Source organism: Ascaphus truei, chromosome 4 (genome assembly GCF_040206685.1).
Source record: "Ascaphus truei isolate aAscTru1 chromosome 4, aAscTru1.hap1, whole genome shotgun sequence".
NCBI classification, from domain to species: Eukaryota; Metazoa; Chordata; class Amphibia; order Anura; family Ascaphidae; genus Ascaphus; species Ascaphus truei.
Window position 1 is genome coordinate 74,809,390 of NC_134486.1, and position 25,454 is coordinate 74,834,843.

General features: G+C 43.2%; 1 protein-coding gene across 1 annotated transcript in view; it reads left to right on the plus strand.

The window, feature by feature from the left end:
• ISM1 (isthmin 1) overlaps positions 1-25,454 on the plus strand; it is an 87,552-nt gene that overhangs the window by 43,494 nt on the left and 18,604 nt on the right. The window contains exons 4-5 of the mRNA XM_075596052.1: positions 15,661-15,925; positions 16,546-16,689. Of these exons, the coding sequence (XP_075452167.1) occupies positions 15,661-15,925; positions 16,546-16,689 (409 nt within the window). The remainder of the gene's footprint in view (positions 1-15,660; positions 15,926-16,545; positions 16,690-25,454) is intronic.

Below are 25,454 nucleotides of genomic sequence, written 5' to 3' on the forward strand. Positions count from 1 at the left end.
ATAGGTCGAAATTTGGTGACATATTAAAAGCTGGCATTTGTTTATAATCTGCTTGACTGGCAGTGGAAGCTCATGAATATTCATGAGCATTCCTGCACTGACAAGTGCTAGAGGGAGGGCAGGGCTGACAAAGGGGTGTGCCAGAGCTTGTGACAGGCAGTGCCTAAGCAAATGGCTGTTAAAATAGAATACAAGAAAATTGGCCTTTCAAAGTTGTTTTTTTAAAAACAGAAAATGCTAAAAGTATTTTTTCTTACTACAGAACTGATTTATTAAAAAAAAAAAACATGCAGGATATTGACTGAACTGCAGCTTTAAAAGGGGCCACTTTAAAGCAGGCTTTTTTAAAGGTAGGCTCCTTATGTAGGCAAGCAGCCTACTTTTTAAGTTGAAATTAAACTTCTATCATTTTGAAAACCCATTTGAAAATCAAATATGATACAATCAAAAAGACCAAATAAAATTGTTTATTATAAATCAAAACAATAGAAAAATAAAATTCAAGGTTTAAATGAAAAATAACTCAATCAGGACAAAATACCAAAATCCTAACATAAAGCAAATTAGGTGAAAACCTTAAAACGACACGTTTGAGAAAAAAATTATAAAAATGAATCTAAATAAAAAATATATTAAAATACAATTTTCAATTTTAAAACCTTTATAGAAAAATATTAGTAAAATATCAAAAATTGATCAATGAAAAAAAAGCACATGGCTGAGATACGGTATCAAAAAAACACATTCAACTCCTAAATAACCAAATACAGTACATGAAGGAACATTAAATTATGGTGCTTGTGTCTAGTAATTCATTCAGACCATTTGGCATACAAGTATTTTATTTACATTTCCAAAATGTTTATTGTTGACAGTGTCGTGAGCCTACCTCCCTAGCCCCCTAAAAGGAATGGGGGAGCATGCTCAAGACCCATGATTTTTAAACTTCTTGAATCCTTATTGTGGTATTTTGAAAAATATCTACGTATGCCATGAGCTAGCATGCCATTAAGTATACAGTACTTCTATGTTTAAGGAATCTAATGTTGAGTGGTCGTATTGTCCGCCCAACAAATTCAAGGTCACAACCGCATGTAAACTACAATTGATGGAACCTTCTCAATTGAAACTTTACCATTATGATGTAAAGTGAATTCATTCTTCTGAGTAGACTGACACATTAAATATCTGCTTCTACCGCATTTAACATTGTCAGAAATGTGGTCACATGATAGATGCGAATACGAAGCAGCTTAATAGATTTCAGGTTACTTGTTGCCAAATAAAAATGTTGTAACACTTAGCTTTACGGTATACTACATTTGAATTTAAATCGTGTGTTCTTTTAGAATAGGGTCACCAGCCAGAATCTTCCCCTTTGCATTAGAACTTGAGATAAAAAAAAAAAAAAAAAAAGACTGGTTGTACCTGGTAATGAATAAAGTTTACTGATTATTTTTTTTTTTTTCCAATCAAACTGTCTAGATCGATTGGTGGTGTTTAAAAAAAAAAAAAAAAAAATATTGAAAAATTACACGGGAATGGGGTACAGAAGAAAACAGGGCGTGGAATGAAAAAGGGTGGTGGGGATCCACCAAACGCATACACATTGGGTTTTCAGTACAATAATTTCTAACAATGGTAGCTTTACTGAGTAAATACATTAAGGGGGGGGGAGGGGAGCGTGGCAAATGTTGCCACGTTAAGTACAAAATAAACACATAGGAAGGTGGATACGGAGCTGGTAGCCATGCAAATGTTAACCCAAATGTCCTGCAGTGGAAGCTCGGCATGAGGGGGTAAGCATAAGGATACACTGTTGCATACCGACACACATTATACCTTGTCACCTTAGTTGCCCAGGTCACCTTAGTTGCCCAGGTGTGCATATCTGGTTTTCATTGTGTTACAGTTGGAGGGGAATTGGGTAGGGTAAGCATGGGAATAAAACATCTGCTGGTAATTGTATCTTGATTGTCAGAATTTGTTGAGGGAGTATGAGTGAGTGGTGGTGGGTTCTCGCTATTGGCAGTGCTGTCTGGAGAGGAAAAGTGTCCTCAGCCGGGTCACCTTTCTTTGTCGACAGATCTGTTCTCGCTAAAGGTCCTAGTTCAGGGTTTTTCAACAGGGGTTCCGAGGAACCCTTGGGTTCCCCTGGCATCCCTAAGGGGTTCCCTACAATTTTCAGGTCATTTGAAAAATTGTACCAAATACAGAAGGATTTACAGTGCATCTGCTCTCAAACATGTTATTAGAGAGGGTTGGAGTTGCTCATAATTTCACATAGGGTTCCGTCACCAAAGAAAGTTTGGAAGCCATTGTCCTAGTTGATTAAGCTTTTGGGCTACTTTATACTAAAGCAATGTCTATCTCTGCGGGTCTTGGAAGAATCTAACCCAGTGGTCACATATTAGAGCTTGGGCAGTTATCTGTTAAGAAGCTTTTGAGCTTCTCCATGGACATTGCATGCCAGATTTTATTTTTGACTTTAGCAGGACTTGGGGCATCTTAACTGTTTTTGCTATATAGCATTGTGCGGCTGTTACTGGGCTTTATTAACTTACATGTCCAGTGGGGAAGTGTGTGCGTGGGTTTAAGGAGCGCTGTCCATGAATCTGGGCACACCGTGATACCCAATACACAATTTTAATGGCCAGTGCCCGGCGTAAAAGTGGTGGTGAGTTCACTGTGGCGAGCGAGCCCAAGCAGCATAAAAAAGAGTGGGCAAATGGTGAATTTTCAAGAAAATTTGAGAAAGCTTGAAGGTAAATTAAGCAATTGTGAAAGTGTAGTTATGACATCAAAAAAGAGCAGCTACTCAGAGTTGCAGGATCTGGTGGGTGCCTGGAGAACTTGCCATGTCACTCTGGCGCTTAAGTGCAGAAATTCCAGCCGTACTACTACTTTTTAAGGCTGCTTCTCTGCGCAGGATCCTCCGACATGATGTGTGCCAGGTGGGGCACAAGAAAAAGAAATGGGGATCATTAAATACTCTGCTCATCACTGGGCTGGCGGTATTGAATAAACTGTGGGTTGTAGATGAGCTGCAGGAAGTTGAAACATCCCTTTAAAGTTCTCCTGCTAGGAGATCCAAGCTTTCCTTGCATAATGCATAGTTATATTGGTAAGATGAGATTTGTGAACTTCAAATAACTCACCTACAAAGCACTATTTATTGAATACAGCCCTGTATGCAGTAATAGAAACTTGAAAAAGGAAAAGTGTGGGTGGGTGGCTATATATACTTCTAATCAAAAAAAGACCCTTCAGTACTGCAAAACCAACTTTTTCAAAAAAGCAAGGAAAACAGAATGTTTTCTTTATATATCCCTCACCCAATAGGGTTTCCCCTTGGTGGCATGCTTCATCATTGCGTCCATCCCGTTCCGCTGCGGAATGGGGCGTGCTGCGACCTACGAGCTATGTTGGAGCACTTATTAGTATGACTGTACACACACAAACTATATATATATATATATATATATATATATATATATATATATATATATATATATATATATATATATATATATATATATATATATATATTGTAGTGCCAGATTTCACTTGCCACAGCACTTAGATTGCACCCAAAACACTTGCCACACAGCACCAGTTATAACCCCACAGCACTTGCCTTAGCATTGGGTGGCATCCACATCAATTCACCAGATATAATCCCACATCTTCCACTCCCCTGTTTTTCTGAGTGCTTGCTTGCTTTCCCTCGTTTTTCACTGTCTGCTTCTCCTTGTTTTTTCAACAACACACAAGACACAGCGCAGGGTTTTTTCTATCATGTGCTCCCTCTCTCCCCATCTTTCTTTTTCCATCCATAGTAGCATCATGCTCCTTTGTCTCTCTTTTGCTGTATCTATTTTACTTTTACTCTCTCTCGCTGCTCTCTCACTCTCACCCTGCCCCTGTCTTGCTTTTTCCATAATATTCTCCATTCTCTCAGAATCTTTCTCACACTCTATTCAACTCCGCTTAATAAATAGCCACCATGATGCATGTGGTGGCACTGGCACCCAGCGAAACGTTGTGTTGTCTTTGTACCCTAATTTTCAAATTGTTGCCAATTCCAAATGCTACCTCCTGCCCCCTGAGGCAGCAAAACTACTGTGGTCTGTGGAATATTGGATTCAGATTTCTGAACTAATTGCAGTCTACTCTGCAGAGTGCCAGGGCCTATTGCGCAGAGTGCTGCTGCCTGCGTCTTCACTCTTCAGCAGTCTCTCTGAACTGTGAGCCAGCGCAAATTGACGACGAGTCAGAGGAGGCGGGAGCATGATGGGCGGGAGGCCGCATGATGAGTGTGGAGGTCAGAGTCGGACCATGATTGGTCCGACTCAGGACTGGGTCAGCAAGGGACGGCGGCGGCTCTCTTTGGTAGCGCTCAGCTACCAATGATGAGTGGACTTGTTGGCACCGGCGCCGCTGCGCAATAGCGGGCCCGGCCGCGGCACAGATTGGTCCGACTTGGGAGTGAGGCGGCTCTCATTGGTAGGTAGTGATACCAATGAGAGCCGCCTCACTCCCGAGTGCTACCAATGACAGTGCGCTGCGCTTCCTCCTGCATAGCACCGTAGGCTAGCCTACCACTAGCTGCCTGTCGTAGCGCCAGGGGGACCCACTCACCTCCGGTCCTCCCGGAGTCTGTTTTTGGCGTTTATAGCGCCGTTAACGTACTGTACGGTGCCATAAATGCCAAAAACAGTCCGGGACTGCGAGTGATACAGGGGTGGGGGGGGGAGGGGCAAGCGCCTCCCCTTGCCCCCTCCTGCAGACGCCCTAGGATCATTTCTGTAGCCTGGTCTTTTTCCTGTGGCTAGCTACACTTATTAGTGTCCCACTCAAAACTGCCTCGCGTGCCTCCCATAGGTTGGTCTGCAGTACCTCTTAGAGTTGCGTTGATCTCTTCTGATGTATGCGAAAGCACCTCAGGGACACATAACGTGCAGTTTACCCTCCATGAGGGAGACCTGCCTTGTGGTAGTATATTTATAAGTCTAGTGTTCTCCTCGTACTCTGGTCTGACCACGTTATTGGGAAGATCTGTGCCTCTGCTTGTGAGCTGATGTTCTCTGTCCACAAATAGGTAGTCTATGCGTGAATAGGAGCTGTGAACTGCAAAAAAAGTGTAGTCGCGCTTCTGGGGGTGTTCACTTCTCCGTGTCAATCTGGCCTGCTTGCATTTGTCACTGTGTTGTATGTATGTCGTTATTTATATATCACCATTAATGTACATAGCGCTTCACAGCAGTAATACACGTGACAATCATATAAATAGCAAATAATACAAATAAAACAATGGGAATAAGTTCTTCAGACAGAAAAGTAACATTTAGGAAAAGGAGTCTCACTGCTCCGAAGAGCTTACAATCTAATTGTTAGGTAGGAAGAACGTACAGAGACAGTTCTGGTAAGTGCGTCTGCAGGGGGCCAAGGTTTATGTATGAGGTGTAAAGTATCAGCCACAGAGCTACTCATATGCTTCATTAAGCAGGTGTGTTTTAAGGTAGTTCTTAAAGGTGGATAGAGAGGATGCTAGTCGGATATTGAGGGGAAGGGCATTCCAGAGGTGTGGGGCAGTCAGCGAGAAGGATTTAAGGCAGGAGAGGACTTTAGATACAAAAGGGGTAGAGAGAAAGACATCCTTGAGCAGAACGCAAGAGTCGAGATGGTGTATAGTGAGGAATTAGGGCTGAGATGTAAGGAGGCGCAGAAGAGTGTAAAGCTTTAAAAGTGAGGAGGAGAATTGAGTGTGTGATACGGGATTTGATAGGAAGCCAGGAGAGTGATTTCAGCAGGGGAGATGCTGAGACAGAGTTAGGAAAGAGTAGAGTGATTCTGGCAGCAGCGTTTAGGATAGATTGTAGGGGAGATAGGCGAGAGGCAGGAAGGCCAGACAGCAGTAGGTTACAGTAATTGAGACGGGACAGAATGAGGGCCTGTTTCAGAGTTTTAGCAGTCGAGCAACAGGAAAAGGCTTATCTGTGTAATATTGCGGAGGAAAAAACGACAGGTTTTAGCTACCTTTTGAATGTGAGAGAGGAGTATAGTGTGACCCCTAGGCAGCGTGCTTGTGCTACTGGATGAATGATAGTACTTCCAACAGTAATGTGGAAGGGCCAGGTTTGGGAGGAAATATGAGGAGCTCCGTTTTTTACATCTTAAGTTTAAGTCTGCGGAGAGACATTTAGAAACTTTGATTTGTGTCATCAACATAGAGGTGTTATTTGAACACGAGATGTGATTAGGTCACCTAGAGCGTGTGTGAAAAGAAAAGGATGTCCCAGGACAGAGCCATGGGGTACCCCCACAGAGACATTGATAGAGGTGGAAGTGTTGGCAAAAGAGATACTGAAAGTATGATTGGAGTGGTAGGAGGAGATCCAGGGTAGAGCTTTGTTATGAATACCAAAAGTGTGAAGAGGGTGGTCCCCTGTATCAAATACTGCAGAGAGGTCGAGTAATATAAGCAGAGTCTAATGACCTCTGTCTTTGGCAGCATGGAGGTCATTAGTTCTTTTAGTGAGGGCTTTTTCCTCTGGAGTGAGTAGTGTTCCTGGATCTTTTGTCCCTGTTTAATTCTCAACTTTGTTCTGACTAGGATGGGGTCCATGGCTACATTGAAGGCACCCCCGTGCGTGAGTGAACAGATATAGTGTGGTGCTCCCTGCCTATTTGTTTGAGAATGTGTCAGAGGACCTATGGGTAAGGCGAAAGATAGAAATATATATTTAGGTTTACATTAATAGCACAGCGGGAATTAACTGAATGATAATTAGAACGACCTGAGTAACATTGAGAAAGAACTGCATAATAAGTTTAGCAAGAGAAAAAAACATTAACGTCTAACTTGGGCAGTGAACTGAACACATACTCGGTCATATCCCAGAAATAGGTGCATGACAGAGTGACAGAAACTCATGTAAAATACCGCCTCGAATGTGAGCACTTTGCCAACTTGCTATATGGAAGCTGGCCCCCCAGCACAGCACAACAAGCTTTTGTGCTTTGTGCACAACCTGTGGGGCTAATTCCCCATTGCGGGATGTTGGTGATGCTGGTCCCACTGAAGCTACTAATTTGTTGTGATATGGGAGCCATGATTGCCAGCAAGGCCTTACCACTGCGTGGGGAACCAACGAGGCCTCAGAACCAGCCACGGGTTGCCCGTAGGTGCTGTGAGGATTGGGGGTGCGAGAGCAAGGAAGCGGGAACGCTATTCCCCGAAGGGTGGAGCAAACTCACGACCACTACCCCTAACAATCATGAGGACACTAATGCCCCAGACAAAGCATGATCGTTGTATATTTGTGCCCTGTGTCATGGTGGCTCCCGACAGGCCTGCTGACCATGGTGAACCATCCAATTGTGACTTTTTTGGGAGATTTGTGGGAATCCCCGGCAAGGTGTTCCGGCCCTGGCCGCACCCCGTTGACTCTGCTCATCCGCGTGGCTTGGTGAGGCCTCCGGTTAGCCCAAGGCTGTTCAGCAGATCTCCAGGGTTTTAGCCGCTCTTGTCATTCCTTCTTTTGTGACCAGCAGGCGAAAGGGATACCCCCCACATCTACTTGATGCTGCACCTTCTCAGTGCCTCCATCACTGGCCGTAGGTCAGCGTACAGCTGGAATGAATGTCCATCCAGGGTCTGAGCCAAGTGTGTGTGGGTTGTTGTCATGGCTATCTCCTTGGTTGAGGAATCGTGACAGCAGGCAATAACATCCTGCAGCTGTTCAGTCCGTTGGACGTCCTTGTAGGAACAATGAAATTGTCCAAATGGTATTTTATCTAACCATTATTTATGATCATTACTACAGACGAGACGAGTATTCTAAAGCTTGCCTTAAACTAGCCCGGTTACATTCTGGGTATGTGCTGGGTGTAACCTGGCTAGTTTAAGGCAAGTTTAAGGCATTTCTGCATTGACTAATGACCCATCGGATTAACACAGCAGGGGTCCCTGGCAGTCCCATTCAGTTTGAATGGGACTGCCAGGGACCCCCGCTGTTAATCTGATGGGCCATTAGTCAATGCAGAAATGCCTTAAACTTGCCTTAAACAAGACCCAGCATGTACCTGGGTCTTTTTGACGATTGCCACAGGTTTGTGTTAGAATAACCGTCGGCACTACAGTAGAAGCGTCTAGCTATTACATGACAAGTTTTCAAATGAACAGCCATCTTAATGTACAATCCATAGACAAAAGGTCTAAATACAACAGAATTTACATGTATAGTAAAAGTGAAAAACAAACTCTTACTGCTTCAATATTCTTCCATAAGTAACATTTACTGCCCTTGATATGGCGATATGCAGCTGCCATAAATCTCAACGGTTTCAATTTTGGTGAAATTTTACTGTCAATGTGTGGGTAAGATTGTTTCCTGAGGCTACTAAAAATTACCACTATTTATTCGGGGAAGGGTGAGTAAAGAGAATATAAAATAAAATGTGTAATAAGTGCATCTTTAAATCCCTAAAAATAAATGTTTTCCCAAACTGTGGCACAAATACCACAGGGGCTACTCAATACTCACCTGGTGTTCAGGTTGGTGTAGGAGAGAGAACAGAAACTAATACAAAGACGTTTTACAGTTGAACTTGGGCAGGCAAATTATTGGAGATGAGGAAAAGGGTATTATTTACATTATTTGCCTCTATGTGCCAAAGAGGCGTCTATTGCAACATTATATTTGATATTCAAGGACTCCATTTCCACAGGCTCAGTACCACAAGATTGGCGTAAATCACAGGTGGTGCCTATCTTTAAAAATGGAGCTAGATCACAACCAGGGAATTACAGACCTGTAAGCCTGACATCAATAGTGGGGGAAGCTACATGAAAGTATAATACGGGATAATATTCAGGAATACCTAATGGATAACAAAATTATTAGTAATTGTCAGCATGGATTTATGAAGGATAGGGTGTGCCAAACTAAACGTATTAGTTTCTTTTGAAGAGGTAAGTAGGAATGTATACCAGGGTAATGCAGTTGATTTTTTATTTTATTTTTGCAAAGGCTTTTGATACGGTGCCACACGAGATTAGTGTACAAAATAAAGGTAAAACTATTTTCACCTGGATTGAAGACTGGTTTTAGAATGGACAACAGACTTGTCCTAAATGGAACCTTTTTAGATTGGGCTAAAGTTGTAAATAGTGTACCGCAAAGGTTCGGTATTGGGACCACTGCTTTATAACTTGTTTAATAATGGCTTTCAGGTTGGCATAGAGCGCAAAATCTCTATCTTTGCTGATGACACTAAATTGTGTAAGGTAGTAAAATCAGAGCAGGATGTAATTTCTCTCCAGAAGGACTTGGATAGACTAGAAACATGGGCAGGTAAATGGCAGATGTTTAATACAGATAAATGTAAGGTTATGCATTTGGAAAACAAGAATAAACAAGCCACTTAAAATTAAAAATTAAATGGGGAACAATTGGGTCAATCCTTGATGGCGAAGGATTTAGGAGTGCTTGTAGATGGCAGGCTTAGCAATAGTGCCCAATGTCGGGCAGTAGCTGAAAAGTTAAATAAGATCTTTTCTTCCATTAAACATGGTATGAATGAAAGGGAAGAAAGCAAAATGATGCCACTGTGTATAAATTATTAGTAATATCACGCCTTGAATACGAGTACAGTTTTGGGCACCACTCCATAAAAAAAATACATTATGAAACTAGACAAAGTGCAGAAGTCAGCAAATTTAAAATAGGGGATGGAAAACCTGACTAAGGCTACGCTTATAGTGCAGGTGACACGACCACGTGACATCAGCCGTCGCGGTTGTAATAGCGATTCCTGCACTATGGTGCAAGAGACGAGGGCGACTGGGGGCATGACCGTCAGCGGTTCACCCTCATTGGCTGTACCACTGACGTCACGCGGCGATCGCTGAAAAGGTAAAAATGCTTTGACTATCGGCGATCGCAACCACTCTGTCGCTCTGCAGCGCCGTCTGCATGTACTTGCTACGGAGCTGCGCGATGTCGTTGTAGCCAGTACTAGAAGCACAGCCTAACAAGGAGAAACTAGCTACATTAGATTTGTTTACATTAGAAAAGAGGCGTGTAAGAAGATCTGATAGATACAAGTGACTGCATCTGTAGTTATCAGCTGTTGTAGAGCATGTGCTGGTACAAAGTGTGCAAAGCGCTGACCGTCTGCGGCGCAGTGCATAGCAGGTGGTAATGGTCCATCGGGATTAACACAGCGCGGGTCCTGCTTCTGAATGGGACTCACGCTATGTGAATCCTACCGGGCTGCATCAGTCTGTAAGAGACGCACAAAAAGAGTGAAACAATCGGTCACTCTCCCTGCACGCCTCTAACAGGCAATCGTGCAACTTTTATTTTATTTTAATAACACAGTATTGGAACTGGGAGTCTCCGAAGCTGAACCACATTAATTTCAGCCCCGGGGACCCCCTGCTTCCCAAGTTACAGGCCCTGGTATGGGGTGCCAGTATCTCCGCCACGTTTAAATTCTCCCGCGTCACAGCCCACGTGACTGGGACATTTAAACAATGCAGGGATATATACCGGCACCCCGCAGCTTAATTTTATGAGCTTCAGCTCCAGAGATCCCCTGCTTCAATACTGTCATTTAAATAAAATAAAAGCAGCTTCATTGCCTTAGCGGCAAGACGCTAAGGCAATGAAAGGGTTAAGTTCAGGATAGAGAAAGCGGTGCAACTCCCACGCAGATAAAAATCACAGACCAGGGTAAGTACACTCTAGTGAAGCTTTAAAGACACCCCACAGCCCCCAAAACCCACTCTGACGCGTTTCGCACGTACACCGTGCTTTGTCAAAGAGAACATAAACAGTAGAAGGAAAAACGACTTAAAATACCGATCAAACCCTGCGTTAAACCAATAGCAACTCGGCGCAGAGTGGGTTTTGGGGGCTATGGGGTGTCATTAAAGCTTCACTAGTGTGTACTTACCCTGGTTTGTGATTTTTATCTGCGTGGGAGTTGCACCGCTTTCTCTATCCTGAACTTCTTCCGACTCAATCAGCAGGAGCACACCGGATCAGCTATAAGTCCTGCTATCACAACAGTGAGTACCATTTATATCGTAGTCCCTGTCCCATACAAGATTTACCTCACGTTGGAGGCTATTGGGGGGACTGCTGTACCACTGTATTCATCAGTGTTTTATACACATGGACGGCTGTTCAGCAAGCAGTTTCAATGTATTATGACTGTGGTCACTATTGAGAAGCGCCACTAGGGGGTGTGAGACTCCCATTTTTCTGCAAAATGAAAGGGTTAAGCCAGGGTACCTGGTTTATTGGTGGTAGAGGGGGTGGGTGAAGGGGGTAGTTGCCCCAGGGTGGGTGATTGGGCCTACCGAGAAGTATGCAGGAGGAGTACATTTATTTGTATAAATCTATTGCCCTGTTGAGGAGATAAAAACGTTTGAAATATGAAGTGTCTGGGAGCAAAAATGGAGCCTATTGGAGTCTGAAGGTTACCAAGCTAGAGATGACAATATCCTGTTTTTTAAGACATGTTCATGAAGTGAGATACTAACATTATACCCAGGGTTGCCACCACTCCGGAGACTACTTGTTTTGGCCTCGTATTTCCGGGCTACAGGCTTACCTGGTAAACCTCCGGGTGGCGGCAACCCTGTGCGGGCAGACGGCATGCTCCGGCATCTTCCCCTGCAACTCTACGCAATATGGCCGTGAGGCGTCAAATGGTGCTGTGTTGCCATGCCAACGGGAACACAAGGTGACGTAACCGCTCACGTGGCGCCCGTTGCCATGACAACGATGTCACGTCCCGTTGTTATGGCAACACGGTGCCGTGTGACGCCGCGCATCCATATTGAGAAGAGTTGCAGAGGGAAGATGCTGGGAGGACGCCGCTGAAGGTAAGCGGGGCAGTTAAAAAAAAAAAAAAATTCTCCGGGTTGTCCTTCAGTAGAAGGTGGCAACCCTGAGTATACCCCTTCTACATCATTCTGCATATATAGAAATAATGTACAATTGTATTTTCAAACTTTTATTGATGCATTGCATAGTGAAGTATTTAAGACACAATAATCGTGTTGTAAAGTATTCATAAATACTTAACGATAAACATAATTTTCGTCCAAACACATACTGTAGATACAGTGCTGTAGTCATAACTGCTTTACATTCATGTTTTAACATTAACTCTGTGTTCATTCAACTACAAACGAACAAGAGTGAACTTTAAAGTGCTTCATTTAAAAAAAAAATATATCGAGGATTGACTGTTTCAGTGCATCTCTTTGCTTCTTTTTAACGATTTTAATCAAGCATTTTAAATGTAAAACTGAAATGGAATCTACCTTTTCTGTTTCTAGAAATTTAAGTCCAGTTTGCTAACCTAGGTGGCGGCTCTGGTTCCTCATCCTCATTGTCTTCGGTTGCAACCAAATCATGATTTTCGCTAGTAACATTTTCAATTATTTCAGTCCATCATATGCTCATAGGTAGGACAGCTGTTGTCTCCATCTACCCAAGATTCTATCGTGGCCCCACTTTACCTATCAATGAAAGGTCCCAGTACTCTTTCTGCATTGGCCATGTCATTTTCTGTGAGGCCTTAATTAATATATCTCTCAAAGAATTGATTGGTGGTGGCAGCTACGCCTTCCTCTGTAAAGCCCTCAAAGTCATTCTCTGCATCACTGTCACTGGCTACCTGGGAGTTAGCCGGGACCAGACTTGCACCAGTAACGTTTCTCCAACATTTAGAAATGCACATTTTTGTGATTGCTTCCCATGCTTCACCACCAATGTAAAAAAACTTCTTTCAGGTTTAGCTTCTTTAAAAATGCAGTAATGGAATCCTCATCCATGATTATTCGCTGTATCAGCGTCTTTCGGAAGCTCATCTTGAACATTGATATAATGCCTTGATCAAGAGGCTGTATTTTTGATGTGTTGTTTTTGGGCAAGTAGCTGACTCGTATTTTCCATCTCTGCTTATTAGGCTATCGGCAGACGGATGGGCAGGGCAGTTATCTAACAACAGAGCTTTGGTATCCGACCTTTATTGCCTTAAGTGTTATGTAACTCGGGTACGAACTGCTGATGAAACCAGTTTTTGAAAATGCTGGAAGTCATCCATGCATTTTTACTAAAGTCGTAGGAAAAAGGCATAGAGGCCATATTCACATGGTGGCAGCACCGTGGTGATTTAAACTTGCCTATACAAAGTGGCGTCAGTTTGTAATTTCCTGTTTGGTTAACACACAAAAGTACGGTCACTCTCTTTCAATTGTTTAAAGCCTTGTTTTCGCTGATCATCATTCTTACAAGCCAGAGTGGTATTCGGTAATATTTTGTAACACATTTCAGTCCCATCGCAGTTATACATGGGTCCTGCGGTATAGCCACAATCTTCAATTATCTTCTGAAGCTGGGCAGAGTACGAGCCTGCAGCTTCATAGTCAGCTGAACGTATCTCTCCTGATATAGTGGTTTTGGTTATTCCATGTCGGCTTTTAAAGCAATTTTAGCCATCCACTACTAGCCGTGAATGATGTTGATGCATTTCCGTGAAGTTCGCTGTGAAACTTTTTGGCTTGCGTTTGCAGATGGTGTCCAGACAGCCGTCGGTTCTTTCTTGGACAAACTACTGATACACAGCATTATCCAACTGGCTATCTTGAGGTTGCAGCAAACTTTTCAGTTTCAGTCCATTTTCTATTTCTATAGACTTAGCTGCATCGCAAAGTTTCTCCTCCTTTTTCCATCCACAAACTGTAGACTCGTTCACTTCCAGGTCTCTAGCCACTTGGGTTTGCTGGACTCAAGATTTGATTCTATCAAGCGCAACAATTTTTTTTCTTCCGTTTGAAGTTTCCGACATTTCTATCTGGCAGGGGTCTTCCCTATGCCTTTTCCTGGCTCTCTGACAGGACAGTGGGTGGGAGGATCAGAAGGAGATATCCCACTGAACAGAGAGCGTCTGAGTGATGCGTCGCCATGGTAACCGAAGTAAAATGCAGCGGGGTCACATGACCGTGTGTTGCCGTGGCAACATGACATCACATGACCCCACAACGTAATTTGCGCTGGAGCCGAGGAGTAGGGGGGCGCAAGCCGGAAGGTGAGCAGGTAGAAGTGCGCAAGGGCTGTTATATACTGGGTGCGGCCGTGTGCACGTGCCTGTGCAAAGACCCGTGCACGTGCCGCACGTGTGCGTGTGTGTTTAAATGAGTTTTCAAATAAATGAATCCTTTAATAATTTTTTTTAATAACATTGTACATATACACACACATATACCTACATTTTCAGCGGCGGTAGTGGCGCGATTTCTCTCTCTTTCTCATCTTCCACCCTGTCGGCAGGTTCAACGCTACCTGCCGTGCGTGCGGCACCATTATTGAATGGCTGACTAACCTCAGCCAACTAAAACTGCCGCACGCACTAACTATATAACCGGCCATAGATTCCAAAAAGGACACCAAGCCTATTAAAAAAGATACTTCCTAAAGTTGTAAACTTTAAAAATAAAAAAATTCCAGTTATTTGAGGTTCCATTAGTTGTTGGCTAGTAATTTTGGCTTGATGGACAATATACTTCTCTTTTTAGGATCTCTTAAAATAACAAACTAGAGCATCTGTTCTAACATTTGAGGTCAAGTATGACTTACTGTAAGGTGTTTAATGAGATTTCCAAAATATTGTAGATAAATAGTAAAAATAATATATGTAACCCCCTGCCCCCCCCCCCCCCCCCCCCCCATCTACATTAGCCACTTTTTGAGAAGGGTAGTTTAAATAAAGAACCATGATTGTATGGAATATTTCACATGCTCAGTAAATGTTAAAATACAAACAGGGTTAAACAATAATTATTTTAGCCACTCACACCTCATGTGCCTTTTACCACTCTTCCTATGCTCACTTCCTTGGTACCATCCTGAAAATACTGTGCACATATTACAATGGAATGTATGAATTCTGCATCTGAGTGAAACACTAAGAATCATGTTAAATAACGGTCTTCACTAAGATATATATATATATATATATATATTTTTTTTTTTTACAATCTTTTGGAATGGGTGCACACACGGGTGGAAAATTAAAGACCTTTTTTCAAAATTCCATGTACCCTCCCTGCTAAAGAGGCTAAAGTCTAAGTCAATATTTGGACATCTCATCTGCAGACTGTAAACCGTAGTAACAATCGGGCAGTCTACTGTTGGCAGATGCCCTGGTAAAAGAAAGTCTGCTTCAGTGCTCCTGCCTCTTGCATTTTTTAGTTCTTTTATCTGCAAATTGTCTGTTTATTTCCTCTGCACCAATTCTGACATCTACAGATGTAGCACGATTTGCTGTTCCCTGTGCCGAGGGCAAAAAAGCAAACCGCTGGGGACAGTCTGCCATGATCACGCTGTGGGGGGAGGAAGAGGAGGAAGGTGGGCCATGCTTCCAGATTGGGCTCCCTCCAAACCGCCCCCCCCCCCCCGCGTTAATTTGTCCAGATCGGGGGAACCTTTGCTACATCTGAATTCCATTGTGCATTCCTAAATATATAGACAAAGATAAACCAAAGGAAGAGCTAAACAGCTACTAGTAGAGCTTTCAATGCACATTTGAAATACAGTATGCCTCACATTTGAGTTTTTCTTGCGATTTTCTCAGGTTACGATTGAGGTTGTTGATGGGCCGGACATTGAACCAGAGAATGAAATGCAAAAGGAGAACAAGCCCAGCTGGCCAGTTCCATCACCTGACTGGAGAAACTGGTGGCAGAGGTCATCCACTTTGCCCCGGATAAATTATGGTGACCAAGATTACAAATACGGTAGTACCACAGAGGACAGCAACTTCTTAAACCCTCTTCGTGGATGGAATAGACAAGTGCCTAGTCACCGGACATTTGATTTAAAAGAACAGCCAGAGTATGGTAAGTTCACAATCTCCAACTGAATGTAAGATCTGTGGCATGTGAAGTAAGATCGGCAAGGAGATGGACACTGGTCAATCCCATGTTTGAAGTTATTCATATGGTTGAAGTCTTACTTTTTCTTTAAATCTGCTATATGTTAAATGTAAAATGGTGTATAAAGGGAATTCCAGAGCTACACGATTACAATTCCTACTCGAGTGCGTCAGTGGAAGCGGTTACTAAGCTAAACCCAACAAGAGCAGTACTATCTTCAATAGATCAAGACCATCCTGGTGATAAAGCCATTGCAAATGAAATAAACTTGGATTCACAACAAAAACTAAATAAAAGTAGGACTTTAGGGTCATAGGCGTTTCTGAGAAGCTTTAAGAATGCTGCAGCAATTTGAATTGACATGATGTAGTGATTAGGGCTGAGTTTTAGAGAGTCTTCAAAAATTCACAATACCGCAAATATTAGGAAACACAAATACGTATGTAAATTGACATTGTACAGGAAAATAGATTTATTCGCAGATACTATTGTTACCTCAGGAGAAAGAGCGGCTAAAATATGATACAGGACATTAACTTTATATCATCTGAGCATCACTAAAATGTTTATAACTTTGTGCATAGATTATATTGACGGAGAGGGAGACTGGAGTCCCTGGTCCATATGTAGCGTCACCTGTGGAAGTGGCAACCAGAAACGCACTAGGTCTTGTGGATATGCCTGCACAGCAACTGAGTCCAGGACCTGTGACATGCCAAACTGTCCAGGTATGTAAAATCATTATGCAAAATTAGGAAAACATATTGATATACTGGAAATTTTGATGGGAACTGCCAATACTCGCGAGTGCTGATGAAATGAAACGTTATAAAGCACAATTCCACACCGCCCCATAACAGTCCTGAAATAAATACCAGTTTACTTTAAATGTAAATACAAATGTGCATACTTTTTCCAACTTTGAAAATATATATGTATATGTAGCAACTGTAAATATTACTGTATGTTCATTTGCATGTCTTAGACAGGTCTGCAACCCTGTCTTTCACCATTATCACACAGCACTTCCACTGCAGCAAGGGATTCTGGGAAATGACATGCAAATGAGCACACAGTGCCACCTTTTGTCTCAAACTCATATTACACGAGCAATCCTTAAGCCAATGCATGCTGCTTTAAACACAGCTTTTAAACAGAGGCTGGGATGAGATGCAAAGCCAGTAAACCCACTCACATACATGTTTCAACCTTGATGGGTATCATCAGTGTATGTATGTACAGTTATGTGAAAAAGAAAATACACCCTCTTTGTTATTATGTCCTGATATGTAAAACCATAGAATTCAATCATCTGTTCCTTAGCAGGTCTTAAAATGAGGTAAATACAACCTCAGATGAACAACAACACATGACATATTACACCGTATCATGATTTATTTAACAAAAATAAAGCCAAAATGGAGAAGCTGTGTGTGAAAAACTAAGTACACCCTTACTGCTTCCATAGGAAATAAGATGCTAAGTAGCAGACAGGTGCTGCTAATCAAATGCCCTTGATTAATTGATCATCAGCAAGTGTGACCTCCTTTATAAAAGCCGAAGTTTTAGCAGTTTGCTGGTCTGGAGCATTCAGCTATGTGTTAACACAATGCCAAGGAGGAAAAACATCAGCAATGATCTTAGAGAAGCAATTGTTGCTGCCCATTAATCTGGGAAGGGTTATAAGGCCATTTCCAAACAATTAAAAGCCCACCATTCTACAGTGAGATTATTCAAAAGTGGAAAACATTCAAGATAGTTGCCAATCTTCCCAGGAGTGGACGTCCCAGCAAATTCACCCCAAGGTCAGACCGTGCAATGCTCAGAGAAATTGCAAAATACCCAAGAGTTACTATACATCTCGGACTCTACAGGCCTCAGTTAGCATGTTAAATGTTAAAGTTCATGACAGTACAATTAGAAAAAAGACTGAACAAGTATGTTTTGTTTGGAAGGGTCGCCAGGAGAAAGCCTCTTCTCTCTAGAAAGAACATGGCAGCACGGCTTAGGTTTGCAAAGTTGCATCTGAAGAAACCACAAGACTTCTGGAACAATGTCCTTTGGACAGACGAGACCAAAGTGGAGATGTTTGGCCATAATGCACAGCGCCACGTTTGGCGAAAACCAAACACAGCATATCAGCACAAACACCTCATACCAGCTGTCAAGCACGGTGGTGGAGGGGTGATGATTTGGGCTTGTTTTTGCAGCCACTGGACCTGGGAACCTTGCAGTCATTGAGTCGACCATGAACTCCTCTGTATACCAAAGTATTCTAGAGTCAAATGTGAGACCATCTGTCCGACAACTAAAGCTTGGACAAAATTGGGTCATGCAACAGGACAATGATCCCAAGCACACCAGCAAATCTACAACAGAATGGCTGAAAAAGAAAACAATCAAGGTGTTGCAATGGCCCAGTCCATGTCCAGACCTCAACCCGATTGAAATGCTGTGGCTAGACCTTAAGAGAGCTGTGCATAAACAAGTGCCCACAAACCTCAATGAACTGTAGCAACGTTGTAAAGAAGAGTGGGCCAAAATTCCTCCACAACGATGCGAGAGACTGATAAAGTCATACAGAAAACAATTACTTCAAGTTATTGCTGCTAAAGGTGGTTCTACAAGCTATTGAATCATAAGGTATACTTAGTTTTTCACACATGGCTTCTCCATTTTGGCTTTATTTTTGTTAAATAAATCATGACCCGATGTAATATGTCATGTGGTGTTGTTCATCTGAGGTTGTATTTACCTAATTTTAAGACCTGCTAAGGAATATATTTCTCGACAATTGCGCTCGCCACGGGCGTGTGCATTTTGGCCGCAGGAGAGCCGTCATGGCCACCTAATCAACATGGGCTTCTTTAAGCTTATTTCCCTGCAATTTGAAGCTGCTGCGCGCCTAAAGTTCGAAAACCCAACCCCCTGATTGTCCATGCCTCCTACCCCCTCCTCGCCTATCCGTGATTCTGATGCAACGCATGCAGGAGCTGAAGGCGCGCCTGCGGCGCCTTCTCCCTCACAACATCCGTGCTTTCACCGCTTTTTTTCGCTGCACATTTATTTTAATTAACTAATAAATTAGGTTCATATGATTTAATATAAAACTTATCTTGAGTGCAATTTCGCAGTTCATGCTCTCTTAGGCTGCAGTCCCAGTGCGTTCTACAACTCACGTGCATAAGCACCGCCCCCCAATCAGACCGGGCCCAGTACCTGCCTCGGTGTGCATTTGGCAGCCGCAGTCTACGACGAGTTTTCTGAAATACAATTTTTTTTGTATTTGGAACTAGTGACGGAGGCGTGGCCACGCCCCCGCCGGCCGTTCAGTCAATGAGGGCAAACTAGCCGCGTGAGGTTATGGCCACACCCCGCCACACGCCCTCCCATTGCTATCTCTCCCAAGATCGCGGTGAAGCGCTGTGCACACGCCGCCCCCCCCTGCCTGGCGCGCGTGCTACAGTGATGACTAGGACCCCAGCCTTAGGCTGCCACTGAGCGCAGTGACGTCACCAGCTCTCCAAGCATGAGCGCTCTGCTGTCCTGTAACGTGTGTCCCCTTCACCTCTTTCCTCCCCCCCCCCCTTCTACCTCTCTTCCCTCCCCCCCTTCTACCTCTCTCCGCTAAATTCCATGTTGTGTTTGATCCACGGAGCTGAAAGTGCCAGCACATTAAAACACGCCCTCTCTCTCCCCATTGGACAGAGCAGGGTCATGTGACCCTGCTCTGCACTCAGAAATCAAACTGAGGTGTCTCCCCAAGCACCAAGCTTAGGAGAGCATATGTGCGCACATGCCGCGTGAGCGGGGACGTCAGAATTTCTATTGCTAGAGGTAACCTCGGCAAGCACTGCGCGGTCAGCGCTAGCATGGCCGCAGCCTTGTGCATCTTTTGTAATTTTGTGCTTTAGTAGCGAATATAGCAGCAGTGACAATAAACTTACAAATAACTGAAGAAAAGTCTCTTGAACACGCCTTTCCCAATGGGATAGCATATTTCCTGTTTAATATAATTTGTCAGTGAATTCTTACCTGGAGCAGTAAGTTCCAGTCAAGCTTGAAGGGCAGGGGCATCAGTTTGGTCTTATGCATTTTGCCTCCATTTAAGCAGGGGATTTGACACACTGCTATGCGTGCGTGTGTTTGTGTGTATATAAAGGGGAGAGTGTGTGTGCGCGGGGGAGAGAGACCGAAGGGGCGAGGGTTCGTGTTCCCCAGAATTTCGAAATCGAATTCTGGGGTTCCCCCAACCAAGAAAAAGTTGGAAACCACTGGCCAATGCATTAAGCAGCAGCTGCTGCTCTACACAAAGGTCAGCAGTTCCCTACACAGCATGGGATGCTGAACACAGGCAGGGCACCCTCTCCCACCACCGCCATCCCACCGCCTCCCCCCCCCCCTCAATAAACCCCAAATCAAAGCAGTGATCACCATCAACCCACAATAACACGTAAATAATAATATATGTTATATGTATAGAAGTATGAAGTCCAAATCCAGCAGACTTTATTCCAGCAGTAAGGATATGTGCAGGGATGGATACATGAGTTGCTGATATTAAATTGCCACTCTGTCTGGGATGGGGGTGGGGGGGCTAAATATTCTACAATGACCAAAAATGTTCTTATGTGTCTGGCTGACTTAGGCATGTCCAGATAAACTTTGCTTGTGAGGATCAAGCTTTGCTGTCGCCAGCTACTGACCTACATTTTGGTGTGTGAAATGCATTGAAGCATAACATTTATGGTAGTCTGCTAGCATTGCAGTCATTAGCCTAGATGCTGTGAATGAGATGCATATTTCTGCATGCCCTAGAGCAGGGGTGCGCAAACTAAGGGCGGGATATTTCTCTGGCGGGGCGCGGGTAGTTGCAGAGGCCCTGCGCTCTTCCCCAAGGCATTTAAATTACATGCCGGGGGTTCGCGTGAGGCCTCTGCAACTCTCAACTTACTGTGATTCAGACGGCTGTCCCAACTTACCGGGATTCAGATGGCAGTGTGACGTGTCGCCATGGCAACACAGCGTCAAATGACGCCGCGGGTCACGGTCACATTAGGGTTTAATGCTGGTCAAATGCGCATGTTGGGCTTATGACACACTGCACCTGCATGGACATCACCATGTATGAGTTCCCTGCACTATCTACGAGCACCATTCATTGCGCACATATGATTAAATCGGTTGGAACTGTCCCCCTTGTACCACGGGCTGGCTAACTTCTGCTTTAACTCCTTACGTAAACATGGATGCGCATTCGTGATGGTTCTCTAAGGTTGACCACTTTGAGCCACCATAGCTGGGTGGGCGTATCATGTTTTGGCACCATTTTTGATTGACTGACTGACTGTTTCACTCACTATGTATACCCAGTGTGCTGTACACCGAGTTAGGAGCTAGATAAAGGACCGGTAGGTCCGAAACATCGCTCCCCCATTCTTGTACTGACCCCTTATGCTTGCCTGATGCATTAAACCTGATTTATATCTACCAGTGATTGCTACAGAATTCTTTGATTTTGTTATATATACTGTACACACTCCCTATATCTCACACACACGCCTAAACAAAAATGACCTGATAATGTGGCTGGTTCCGAGGTGATTGCAGAACACCTGGTAAAAAGCAAATACACATTTGTCTCAAAATACATTCCAGATGATTAGGAAATGCATTTCTAACATGCTACAGGCTTCAACAACAAAAAAGTCAGTAAATGAACCCTATAAACAATGCACCAGCCATCTGTATAGTACCTTTTCCCCTCCCACCTAAAAAAGGTTTGCACTCTTTAGTGTTGTTGTGTTAACTTCACTTATGTTACAACAATATAATAAATATAACTAAAATAAAGCATATGAGTTTAATTTATGGTAAAAAGTTGTCTATAGTGATCTAATTTCTCTGCCCATGCAATTCTTCCCCATCCCAATTTCCCATGGCAAAATTTATCCCGGGTGCCATTAGGCGATGCTGGGAAAGGTTTGTTCAACACTCTGCAACTCCCTACTCTTAGTCACATATGGTAGGATATGTGTTAAATTCAGTCGCTCATTCGGTGAAATGTTCTATAGTTATCAATTTTGTATTTTTTTTTTTAATACATAGGGGCAGATTCACTGAGCCGTGATTCGGGATATCACACCACGCTTCATCATTAACTGCCAACATTAAATACCCTGTGTCGCCACTTAGTGAATCTGCACCGTATATTGAATCATGGAGCCTACTGGAGCAGGTCGGCAGCTTTATCAAAGGGAATGTCCCACCCAGTTTGTTACAAGTATTTTCAACAGCATACAATTTAGTTTCCTGAGCCACAGATTTACAGGGCAGCAAACAGGTACTTTGAAGGTCAGCAATAAGTCCCCTTCCATAAGGTTTCGCTGCTGGCCTTGTCCTACTAATGCAAGAGACCCGTCACTTCAGCGTGTTTCCCTTGCAGACCTGCGTTATGGCGGCTTGTATTAGATGTATAATATCGCTTACTTTGCAACATAGGACCTGTTCACAAGTTAATAAATTCTTGGAACTAAAACCGTAATTTGGCAAATGAATAAACCTGCTTTGTTATAGTTTGCTGAAAGTTATGAGGTCATTTGGTTTGTTTATAGAGTAAATTATATGCAAACCGTCTTATCCTAAACAGATTAGATGAAGAATCTAAAATATCCCCAATCTGAGGTTCCGATTATGCACTAAATATTTTGTTACGTGTATAAAATAAGTACAAAAACAAAACTATTTCAGTGCTTCTCTACTGAACTTTTTCAAAATGTCCTTTCCCTTGGATTTGATTGGAAATTAAATGTATTGGTTTTGCACTGATCCTTAATTGTCTCAAGATGCTTGGGGAAACTGCTTGTGATTGGTATAGTTTGTGACCGCACCATTACACTTGATATATGACCTACATCCCCTCTCCCCCACCCATTCTGGAGCAATGCTCTAAAACAGGTGCCAATTCCTTCATTTTGACTCTGCGTTACTGCATCAAGATTAACTTCACTTGCACCAGTGAGCATTTTGGGAAGGGGTTTTAGGAGAAATGAAGGGCGGAGATAGTCCGTGCAATACAGTGATAAGAAAGATCATCAATTTCCCTTTAACTGCTATGTCTTATTTTGACCTTCATTACATAAAACAAAGGAAAAAACCCATTCTGTTAAAAAAAAATTATATTTGTCTTTGTCTAGTTTTTTAACCCTCTTAAACTGTAGCAGTATATCTTCCTCATGTAGAGCAGAGGGGCTTTCGTTAAGACCCATCACTGTAATTATTGCTACAAGATTTTAAGAATAAATCACACCTATCCATGTAATGGGAGAAATAAACCCATCCAGCAGAACGTGTACACACCAATTGTAAATGTATATATCATGCTAATAACCCATATATAAGGTTGTTTTTGTCTATATGTATATTTTCATAGTGTTTAGTATGGTGATTCATTTTGAACAAAAATTATTGTACGGGTATTTGTGCATTTTATTCCAGTCCCACATAATCCCTTTTAAAATAACTAATTTTTAGCACATGTGCGTGTTTCCTAATGTTAGCAAGGAAAAGTGCAGAATTTCAGAGCAAATGAAAAGTTTGTAATTACATTTCTATGTGATCTCTTAAGGTTAAGCCACTTACCTTTTACAAAACTATTTCCAGCACAATTCCACAAATATAAGGCTGTGCTCGTCTGTTCTCCTCTGGTTGGCTTCTTCCTCCCGCTGCTCCTCCAATCTCCGGTGATCAGCCGGGCAATTACCATCCAAAAAACATATAAAGTAGGAGCGCAGAGAGGACAAGATGTTAGCAAACAATCCACTTTTAATAGCACACATTACTTACATAGACTTACAATCAAGTGCTCCTGCATGTGCGTTGGGGACCTCACACCGATCCGACGCTGCCACTGCACAGACCTCCTTCCTAGTACACTACGGATCACCGCCGGAAACAGGAAGCGAACCCAGTAAGTGACTGGAGGCTAGGCGGGCAGTCTCGCGAGAGTGCCGAGCTTAGCTAAGGCTGAGCACTCAATGCGTGAGCCCTACAGAACCGTCCAGGTCGTTGGGAGCACCTCTAACCTAGACGGTTCTGTAGGGCTCAAGCATTGAGTGCTCAGCCTTAGCTAAGCTCGGCACTCTCGCGAGACTGCCCGCCTAGCCTCCAGTCACTTACTGGGTTCGCTTCCTGTTTCCGGCGGTGATCCGTAGTGTACTAGGAAGGAGGTCTGTGCAGTGGCAGCGTTGGATCGGTGTGAGGTCCCCAACGCACATGCAGGGGCACTTGATTGTAAGTCTATGTATGTAATGTGTGCTCTTAAAAGTGGATTGTTTGCCTAACATCTTGTCCTCTCTGCGCTCCTACTTTATATGTTATTTCCAGCACAATGCCTTTACAGCAAGTACGATTTCTATGAGAGAGAATTTCCAGATCCAATAATGAGACAGCACACAGTTGTTGAAATTCCAATGATATGAATTAAAAATACAACTGTACACACACACACACACACACGGAATTAGCCGTGTTAGTCCAGTTGCGATAGTACAGAATAAATGAGTACTTCAGTATTAGGTGATACCTTTTTTTAATTGGACTAACAATTGATGATATAGGACAAGTTTGAGTTTTGTCATGGAACACGAACTACATTTCTGACTCACCCCCCTCTCTCCTTTGCAGTTTCTGCCTGTCAGATCTTATTCTCAGCTGCATGGAGCTTGCACACACATACTGTGCCTGTGTACATGCAACAATGTTGCATTTATTGCCTCTGAGCACGTAATCAGTGAACTGCTACTGCAGCTTCTCCAGTCCTCCCAGTTATGGACTTTCCCATGTTCTCCCCTGTCTTTTGCTGACAGTTAGTATAGTCTCACTCAACCTTTAGTGTGACCCCTGCCCCTCACTTCCTTTTCCACTCTAGATCACAGTGAGTACAGACCTGTCTGCATCCACCCCTGGTAAGGCCTTTCTCTCTTACCATAGTCTAACCTCATAGAAGCACTCTCTGCCTACACTACACCTACAAGTTCCTGTGTTTTCTACTCCTGCAATAAAATTAAGAAAGACATTAAGGACTTGTCATGCTTTGGAAGAGGGAGGACATGAGTTGAGCTTACTGGAATCATTCATACATCATTCGTGACCCTGGTTCCAGGAAAGTAAGAGAGAGACCGTGTATTAGAGGTCTACGCAGAAGCTATCACTCACAGCCTTCATGCTACAAAAGTGCAGCTCTACACAGCTATACAGCAAACTGCTACAGCTTTCTGCAAAACAAGCAGCAGTTTAAACAGAACAGTAAAAAGAGGACCGTGTGCCTTGGGAAATACACACAGAGGAGCTGCTACCCACAGCCTTTATGCTAAAGATACAAGCAAGCAGCTTACATAGCAAATAAACAGCAGTCTCTCACCACATTGCACAAGCACGTTGCTACACAGAGCCACAAGCCTCTACACAGCAAACTACCACAGCTTTATGCAAA